At 35.6% G+C, this 9,527-nt stretch overlaps 2 protein-coding genes across 2 annotated transcripts; one reads left to right on the top strand and one right to left on the bottom strand.

The window, feature by feature from the left end:
* The first annotated feature begins 607 nt into the window (after positions 1-607).
* On the top strand, positions 608-4,690 carry LOC105420743 (elongation factor). The gene is made up of 2 exons (XM_011625549.3): positions 608-1,344; positions 4,245-4,690. Exons 1-2 carry the CDS (start codon positions 1,257-1,259, stop codon positions 4,421-4,423), a joined length of 267 nt encoding a protein of 88 aa, XP_011623851.1. The 5' UTR covers positions 608-1,256; the 3' UTR covers positions 4,424-4,690.
* Positions 4,691-6,725: 2,035 nt separating this feature from the next.
* On the bottom strand, positions 6,726-7,202 carry PMZ (zinc finger (AN1-like) family protein). The gene has a single exon (XM_006845641.3). It carries the CDS (start codon positions 7,200-7,202, stop codon positions 6,726-6,728), a length of 477 nt encoding a protein of 158 aa, XP_006845704.1.
* Between the last annotated feature and the right edge of the window lie 2,325 nt (positions 7,203-9,527).

Here is a 9,527-nt window from a genome sequence, read left to right as displayed (position 1 = left end):
GTCGTTGTGTCTCTCTTTCTACCGACGCTTTGGTGGCTCTTCTTGCTTTCAAATTTCATCTCTCTCTCTCTTGTTTTCTGTCAAGACCTGTCTCTTCTCTCTCTCTCTCCTCATTTTTACTCTCTCTCTAACTAGTATTTGTTTTCTCTTCTGTCTCCCTCTTTCATATTCTGCTTCCTGTGATCGTTCTCCTGTTTGTTCACTGTCACGGTAGGAGCTCGCTTCGTGCCTCTATTCCTTTGCCCCCTTCTTTTACACTCGTTAATTTTTATTTCTGTATCTCTCGTTTCTCTCACTGTAGCGATCTCTCTATCGCCGAAAGTCCGGAATCAGCTTGTCTTTAACGGAAAACGTTTTTCTGCGATCTTTTGATACGATTCTCTGAAAATTGGTGTTTTGCTGGAAATGCTCTGAATTTCAGTAAATCCGGTGTTTTTTGCCGGAAATTGCTATTGTTGCCATCAATTTCAATTTATTGGACAGAAATTTATGTGCTTTGCTAAAAAATCAGGTTTTTCTGGTCGTAGTTTGTTTTTCTCAAGCAAAAACTGTTTCGTTAGTTTTTATTGATTCTGGCCGGAGTCAGCTCTCGTTTTCTATAAAGTCTGGTTTTCTTTATCACAATCTGCACTGGTTTTCCTGAAATTAAATGATTCCTAAATTACTTTGACGGAAATTTTCCGGTTATTAAATACCAGATTCTGCTCTTCTTGGACGGGAATCCAGTTTCTGGTCGGAGTCTATTCGCTACTTCACCAGTAATCGGCTTTCTCGTCGGAAAAAGGCTTTCTCACTTGCTTTGAACAAACCAGGTCCCAGTTACACCCTAATTCTCTACTGATTCATTTCTTGCTCTTGCTCTAATCCGCTGCTTTTCATACACCTTAAAATCCAAAATCTACCATCCATTGAATCTGCTTCATTTCGCTCCTGTATTTCTTTCACTCTGGTTCAGAAATCCACTTGACATTCTGCCGGAAAAACACTGATTTTCACCGGAGACCGCTGTTGCCGGAAAACGGCTCATTGCCCGAAACTTTTTTGCTGTGGTGTCTGAACCTGCCTTGAACTTGATTCCAAATCACATAAAAGGACATCTCCCATCTTTCGGACTGGAGGAAAACAGCTCTTCTTCGCCTGAAAGCCGCACTTGTTTACCAGAAAACCGCTTTTGTTGGCCACAGTCTGGTGTTCGACTGGCCGGAATCCGGTGCTTAGTAGCCGGAATCTCGTCGAGGATACGCAGGAAAAAGAGGATGAATATGGATTGGTGGCAAAAGATGATCTTTCCCGTGAGAAGAGTATGGGTCGCTGTTGCCGCACGTGTGAGATCTAGAAGAAACGGTGAGTCATTTTTCTCATTTATGTAAGGTTGAGGCCCTACACAATCAAATTAACGAGCACCACAAAAATTCACAAGAAATTTTTTTTGCCATGCTGAAATACCCTCAAATCTGATCAACATGGAAGTAAAAAAAAAAAAAAAAACTTCAAGAGTCTTAGAAGGAGTTCATCTGGTATTGTATTATCTAAACTGCCATTTTTTCTAGATTTCTCTCAGTGTTCATAAATCTACACTATTTTTAAAAGTTTTAAATTTTATAATTAAAGATAAAAATAAATATTTAGGCCATAAATATTTTCGGTACTCAAATAACATCTTTCAACACTATTTGACGGTATATCTTATTTCGATTGTTTAGAACCTCGGCCTTATACAAACCAGACCCTTATTTTAATTATTTATTATATTCTCTCTCTATTTCCATTTCCATCGAGTACCAGACCCTTATTTTAATTATTTATTATATTCTCTCTCTATTTCCATTTCCATCGAGTAGAAAAGTCTGTGGTAGCAGCAGGTAGTTTTATTTCCTTATTTTCTCAATTAGTTCCATTTCTGGTTAGATTTGGGTTTTCACAAAAGAAGATAATGCACTTCTTGCAATGCAATAGAATTTTCATAATTCATAAGTTACCTTGAGAAATGTACATTAACATCTCTCATAATTAGTAGTATTTAAAAAAAAGAAAAAGTTTATAAAAGGTTGCAAGAATTAAAGATGCACTTAAAAATCTATCGGAAAATATTCGTTTAATGTTGAAAAGACCTTGATTATTTTGATGTGTATATATATATATATACATATATATAAAGATATTTTGAGTCCCATAAATAGTGCATCTTGCAAAGCATTATCTAGATGTCTATTTTCAAGATTTTCATTTGTTTATAGATCTACTTAGGTTTTAACTATTTTTAAAATTTAAAATTATATAATTAAATATAAAAAATAGATTTTCCGATAATCTCATAAAATTTTCACACCAATTATGATAAAATCTGATGTTATGATAAAATCTGACGGTGTGACTTAATTGGATTATTTAAGGTTGCGACTTTATAGAAACTTTGCACAGTAGAGAATCAAAGCATCCGCAATTATTTATCTGTTTCCGCTTTGATTCCATGTGAAGATAGAAGTATAGATCAAAGTAGTGTCCGTATCGTTGTTTGCGGTTCGGAGTTTTAGCACTAATTCCAAGTTACACTAAAGAATCAAAGCATAACGAATTATCAACTTCCGCTTTAGATCAAAGTAATATGGAACTGTGAGTCTCATAATGCTGAAATGGTGGATCAAAGTCATTTGGAGTTATTTTAGGAAAATGATAGGCCAAAATCCGAAACTAATAGTTTGTAAATGAGGATTATTTTAGAAAAATGAAAAATGCGTTGAAGTGCACGGGGGTAAACTATACGAGTGTAAAATGGAAAATATTGGAGATATTTTTAAGGGATTGTATACGAAGAAGTCATAATCATTTTTTTAGCCATTAGATAAAAGTGTTTCATTGATTTTGAACTTCCCAAATAAAAAGTAAATAGTATATACTTTTATCCATTGGTACGTCCCAAATCAAAAGTAAATGGTCTATACTTTTCTCCATTGGTACTTCCCTATACATCCAATAATGGCTTCCCAAGTCTAGATCCATTCCTTTTCATCGAAAGAGGGATCCGGATCGTCTGACGGGAAATGGTTAGATCTGCACCGGGTTTGATCAAATAATTTTTCTATTTCTTTTGTGACAAACGATGGACGGCTGAGATCAATGCAACACGTGTTGTTGTGACTATAGGGCATAACTTACTTTATTTTGTTTGATATACATTACATCGTATGAAAGGTACGTTGTGTAGAGTCGGACTCAGGGTCTGATTGTTTTAGACACGTGTTTTTTAGTTCTTGGACCGACTTCCTGCTCTAGTTTGGGATCCTATGTCACCAAAGTAAAAATTGGGTTAAAGTTTTTGGAACTTTACTCTGTGGACAATGTTATATAAAACTAGATATGATTATTGCAATAATAATTTTGAAGATGGTAAAATTTTATCTCAAAATTAAAGTAAGGTTTCATTTTCCATTTAGATTTATGCTTACCCTAGATCGGACCAGACCACCCGGTTTGACTTGACTTGTTAAACCACCAAGCATTAGCTTGCTTGGGCCAAAACTAGGAACATGTACGGTTGAAATCACTCAAAATCAAAATTTGAATGAACGAAGATTTGAATGACCTTCGTTCATTGGATGGGCTGGGTTTTGTCCTATTAAATTGGCTAAACGAAGTTAGTTCTTTAATCTATTTCTTAGTTTTAAAGTATTTTTTATTGGATTTTTTTTTTTAAAAAAAAAAAAATCTGACCAAATCGGTTCGATTAGTAATTAGACGAAAATTTGGCTTAATAAGGTCCCTATCAATTTAGATTACTATATTTTTATTAATTGGCTTGTTAATTATTTCAAAAACGAAATCTGTATTAATTGGCTAGAGTTTTTTTTGTCTTGTTTTGAGTTTTTTTTATATAGTTTTTGCTAAATTATCATTTGCAAGTACTTTAGCATATTGGAAAAGTCATGCTAGCACTCTAGTTTACCATGTTGGGGTTTCCATTCACACCCACACCCACACTTAAAAAAAAAAAAAAAAAAAAGCCTTAAACTATTTAAAACAATATGAAAGGCCCCACACTAGTAAAATTACTGTCGAATGGGTTTTCATGTGAAATTTATTTCTATTGGATATGTTTACATGTGAAATTCTCTTTCTATTGAATGTATTTTCGTCTGAAAATCTCTCTCTATTGAATGTCTTTTCATATGAAATTTTCTTATATTGGATTTATTTTCATGTGAAACCTTCTTTTCATTGAATTCTTTTTCACTTGACCTTATCAGGTGCAGGCCTCTTAAAGCTCCACAATGATGTTCAAACTTGTGGGTATGAAGATGTACAGGTCATGTGGGAAATGCTAAGGAGGTCTGAAACGGAGATCTCACGACCACGCAAATGCAAACGATCCATTTGGAGGATCTTTGTATGGTCCAATAGGCCTTCGCCCCTGACTCGCGTATGAGGAGGCGGTGTCTGAGTACGACACGGTGTCTAAGCTATATAGAGGATACGGTGTCTAAGTTATACTGAGAATTATACAGTCTGTTATGTATATATTATGTGTATCTACTTGCATGTGTATGTCCTTTGCCCTTGTGAAAAGGAGAAGCTTCCGGTTTCGACACGGGTGAAGTACGGATGTTTTTTTTTTTTTCGCTTTCGAGATATAAGATGTTGTATCTGGCGATAATGAGAAGAAAAATGAAGGCGTGATTTCACGATTTCACCCTTTGAAGTGTTCATTAAATCAATTAATTATTGTCCCAATTATTACTTTTGCATTGATTCATGCTTGGGGTGGGGTGGTAACCCAAAGTCAGGTTGGTGAGGCGGGTTGTGTTTGGGCCCGACCTCACATTTCAGGTCCGAGTCTAGGTCCAACTTGAACATGTACATGGTATTCCAATTATTGTTTTTGCATTGTTTCATACTTGGCGTGGTAATCCCTTGATCATTTGGGCCCAACCTAGCATAGGTTCGAGTCCAGGTCCGGCTTGAGCATGTTCATGGTCTATTTTGAATCTCTCATTCACTTAGTATTTTTTTTAGTATAAGATTGGAATTATTTATAAAAACACCATATATCTTTTGTACATGAATGTCACAATCATTTCCACATTAGATGACAAATTTGATGGTTTGAGGTGAGTCACGAAGTTTGAGATTTTTTTTTCTTGTTAAAGAAAAAGATAATTTTTTTAGATCGTTTGAGGTGAGTCACGTAGTTTGAGATTTTTTTTTTTTTTGTTAAAGAAAAAGATATTTTTTTTAGATCGTTTGAGGTGAATCATGAAGCTTGAGATTTTTTTTTTCTTGTTAAAAAGAAAGAATTATTTTGTAGAATTTTGTGTCTATTCATATGACACTTTTATAAGTTACAATTATCTATTTTGAAATTTTTGAAATTTAAGAGAAGAATAACTTCAATGTACGAAAGATAAATAATCTATTTATAGACAATCTTTTTTTCATATACACATCTTTGGTCAAAATTCAAATTATATATATATATATATATATATATATATATATATATATATATATATATATATATATATATATATATATGCTTCTATCAAATCCAAGTTGTCAAAACTCAAATTAACTAATTATAAAAAAATATAAATATGTGCTTATCTCAAATCCGAGTTGTGGCCGACTTGGAGCAGGTTTGGTAGAAAGCCCGGGTTTGCCAACTTTAGGCCCCGGTTTAGAGCTATGACCTACTAATGCTAATAGAGGAAGAATCGAACCCACATCTAATCTTGCACGAAGCTGTGCGTAGTGAGAGGATGATTTTGATGCAGCCATGCGTAGCATATTATGAGAGGATGATTTGTTCCGTTTAATTTAAATGGTATTGCATTTAATTTTTTTATTTAAATGGTGTAGATTTCATTATTCTCTCTTAAAGCAAAATAAGAAAGTGGCCTGTCTTTTGACACTCTGTCAAATTGCATTAAGAAAGTAAGTATTGTGTCAAATTGCATTAAGATAGACGGTATAGATTAATACAAATGGTTGCAACCTTGTGTAAATTTTTTCCCTAGTGTAGATGTAATTATAAGTTTGCGAGTCAAGGGTGATCATATAAAGTTGTGAATTATCCCAACAAATGTTTAAATATTGGGATTGATTGGGTGAGCTAGCTATCAAAGGACCCAATTTGGGTTGGCGAATAGCTGTCCTAGATCACCAATTTGGCCAAGAGAAACGCCAATAAAAAAATCGAGAATAAAATAAAAAATAAAACATGGGTTTCAATCAACCGTTTCTACGACAGAACTGGTTTCGGTTTCGGGAGGGAATCGAGAGGGCCCACCAATTCTTGAATCCGACCTTGTCTTTTTTTAAAACATTGATCACAATATATGCGGAATAAAATTAAAATCAACAATTCAACCCATGCAGGTTTCATCGGTTTAGATCGATTGGCTTCTCGAGGGGAGCTAGATCGTCCACCCACCCGATCAACCTTTTTCCAAACATTATTAGTATCCATATGGGTCTTACACGTATTGGATCGGTCGAATCGGCAACCCGGATAAATTGAACCATTGGCCCCTCGATTTCATGGGACAGATCGTCCATCCAACCTGCTCAGCCTTTTTCCAAATCAACAACCATTGCTTTGACTGACATACAAATATGAAACATCTCTTCAAAAACATTAACGAAAAATCCAATTAGATACATGAGTTCTTTGTCTCATTGATTGCGGCGCGCCTTTGCAGTGGGGAAGCGAGAGAAGGGTTCCGCATTCATCAATGGACTCTTAGAGCCTGACCCTTGTCAACCCGAACCCTCGAGGTAGCTGCGGCGGCCACGGCACAGGCCCCACAGGCATGGTCACGGGGGAACCGGTGCTTCAAACACGTCTTCATGCCACAGGATTTGCAGGCAATGGTGTTCGAGAAGGTCAGAATCTCGCGGCACCCACCAACCGAACACCTCTTCTTCTGCTTTTGCTTCCTGTTCTCCTCGCACTCTCGAGAATTCTCTTGATGCTTCTCCAAATCCTCAGCGGTCTCCATGGAAGCTGAGCAGAGGTCGCAGAGGATCACCACTCGGTTCTTGGGGTGGGCTTTGGAACAGTCATGGGACTCGTACGATCGGTGTTCTGCACAGAAATCACGGCGGCACCCGTCACAAGTGAATGGGAGGAAGTCGAGCTGGTTGCATTCGGCCCATGAGCAGTGCTTTCCGAGATCCACAAACGCCTCTGTTCCTGTTCTCGCCATAATTATATCTGAGGTTTTTTCAGAGAGAGAGAGTAGATGGGCAATTGAGATTTGGGTTAGACTGACAGGAAATAATGGGGGAAGAGAGAGGTTTCTTAGAGAGAGAGAGGTGTGTGATTGAGAGGAGATAATTGAGCAGACAGAAAATTTAGAGAGAGAGAGAGAGAGAGAGGGGGATTGAGATTTTGCAGAGTGATTTTATGAGAGAGAGAGAGATTTGGGTTTTAAGAGAATGGGATTGATATTTATAGGGGTGGCGGTGGCGGTGGCGGTGGCGGTGGCGGTGAGAGAGAAAATCTTGGAGCTCAAGAATTATAGGTTCGTGTGTCGCGGTGTCGGTGAGAGAGAAAATCTTGGAACTCAATAATTATAGGTTCGTGTGTCGCGGTGTCGGTGAGAGAGAAAATCTTGGGGTTCAAGAAAATCAGAAATGGATTTCGTGCAGGAGTGCTCTTTGGATGGTTCGAGGAGGCTTGCAAGAGCCCGGAAAATAAAAATGTTTTGGCAGGGCGGCAGCCTTATTAGAATAAGCCACACTTCAACTCAAAACTCACGAAAAATTACGCCTTCAAATCGGTTATTTTAACCTCCACCATTATGGTTGTAATAAAAAACAAATATTTGAGCTTCAAAAATAATATATATTATAACATATTATCTAAAGTATCCATTTTACCCTCAGAATAAGTGTTTATAGATTTGTATCATTTTTTTAGCTTCAAATTTCATAATAAGTGTTGAAAATTGATTTTATGAGCTATCGTGACATTCAATTAGTTTGGACTTTTTAAAACTCCATGAACATGTAATCAACGGAATTGATCTGAGAGATCGATGTCTTACGACTGAGCTCCAACATAATTATTCTTATATAACTTGCTCTTCTAAGTACTTGAATATTTCGAGGTGATGCTTTATTTTGTTTTCACAAAGCCTAAGCCTCTTAAAAACTGCAGCCTATTTTTGTCTCTTGACTCATAAACTGCCTCTCAATGTTTTGAAACCCGGATTAGTTAGGTAAACTAGCTATTAGGCAAATAACTAATCTTGATTAGTGAATTAGACCGAATTTGGGTTCGAGAACCTATCCAAAAATAAAAATAAAAATAATAAAAAATGTAATGTATGAGAACCAAATGATTTATCGACAAAACTAGACAATTCCAAGGGAATTGGATTGACTCTCGGTTCTGACCTGGGTTGGTTTGGATTGATTTCGAAGAATTCGGATCAGCGGCTTTGCAAATACTGATCCATCTTAAAGGTAAATTTTGGATCCAAATCTTTGAGACCCATGATCTAGATAATGGTGATTATATATATGATAAATAAATAATTGTAGAAATAAAAATAGCTTCTTTTTTAATTCTTTTGCACCATTTATTTTGAATTTTTTCCGCTTAAATTTTCGTGAACTTACGTCCATTAGCGTACTTAATATGTTTCCTATTTTATGGACGTGTTTGGTCAAACATATACACTTAGGATTTTTTTTTAAATAACTTTTTTTTTCTTAGCAAAAGAAGAACTTCCAATTTCCAGATGATCTTTACCTTTTTCAGTTATCAAACATCATCTTTACCTTTTTCAGTTATCAAACAGGCCCTATAGGTGGGTTTCTAGAGGCTATTTTTTTTTTTGAAAGATCTATAATTTGGATGCGGTTTGCGTAAGGTTGCAACTTTAAACGATCAAACTAGGATGAGGTTTCTATAAGGCATAGGCTTTATAAAATCAAAATAAAGCTTCACCTCAAATCCTCGTCCGGACAATACTTTTGGCGATGAAAATATCTATCATGGCTCTACAACTAATTTACGACAATGACAATAAAATTTGAAACTAAAAAAACTGGTACAGATCTTGCGGATATGTGAACACTTATCTTTAAAGAAAAATGGACAGTCTAGATATTTGTTACAATATACACTATTTTTTTAGCTTGAAATCTTAAGTTTTTTTCACAATCATAATATTCAAGTCGAGATGATCGATGTAAAGGTTTTTCAATACTTGCCTTGAAATCTTTGAATGAGTTATGAGGTGATGATTTACTTATTTTGATAGGATTGCAGTCCTATCAAACCATTTTCCATCAAACTAATGTGCACTTCCAAACTTTGCCATGAGATGCAATTTTGATATTAAAAATTATTGGGATGGTACGAGAATCTATTTTTATTTTTAATTATAAAATTTTAAACTTCTAAAATAGTCCAAATCAAGCAAATCAAGAAATGCATGAGAATCTTGAAAATGGACGGTCCAGATAATATATTATAAGATGTACTATTTTTAGGACCTGAAATCTGTTTTTTTCTCTGT

The sequence above is a fragment of the Amborella trichopoda genome, chromosome 12 (genome assembly GCF_054954075.1).
Source record: "Amborella trichopoda isolate Santa Cruz 75 chromosome 12, AtrichopodaSantaCruz75HAP2 v2.0, whole genome shotgun sequence".
NCBI classification, from domain to species: domain Eukaryota; kingdom Viridiplantae; phylum Streptophyta; class Magnoliopsida; order Amborellales; family Amborellaceae; genus Amborella; species Amborella trichopoda.
This window is presented reverse-complemented; position numbering and strand designations above follow the sequence as displayed.

What these genes read in the sequence shown, in the direction of transcription:
- LOC105420743 (XM_011625549.3), top strand. Translation starts at nt 1,257, where the DNA reads ATGAATATGGATTGGTGGCAAAAGATGATCTTTCCCGTGAGAAGAGTA. An exon ending in TGTGAGATCTAGAAGAAACG is followed by an intron (nt 1,345 to 4,244) that starts GTGAGTCATTTT and finishes TGACCTTATCAG; the next exon opens with GTGCAGGCCTCTTAAAGCTC.
- PMZ (XM_006845641.3), bottom strand. Translation starts at nt 7,202, where the DNA reads ATGGCGAGAACAGGAACAGAGGCGTTTGTGGATCTCGGAAAGCACTGC.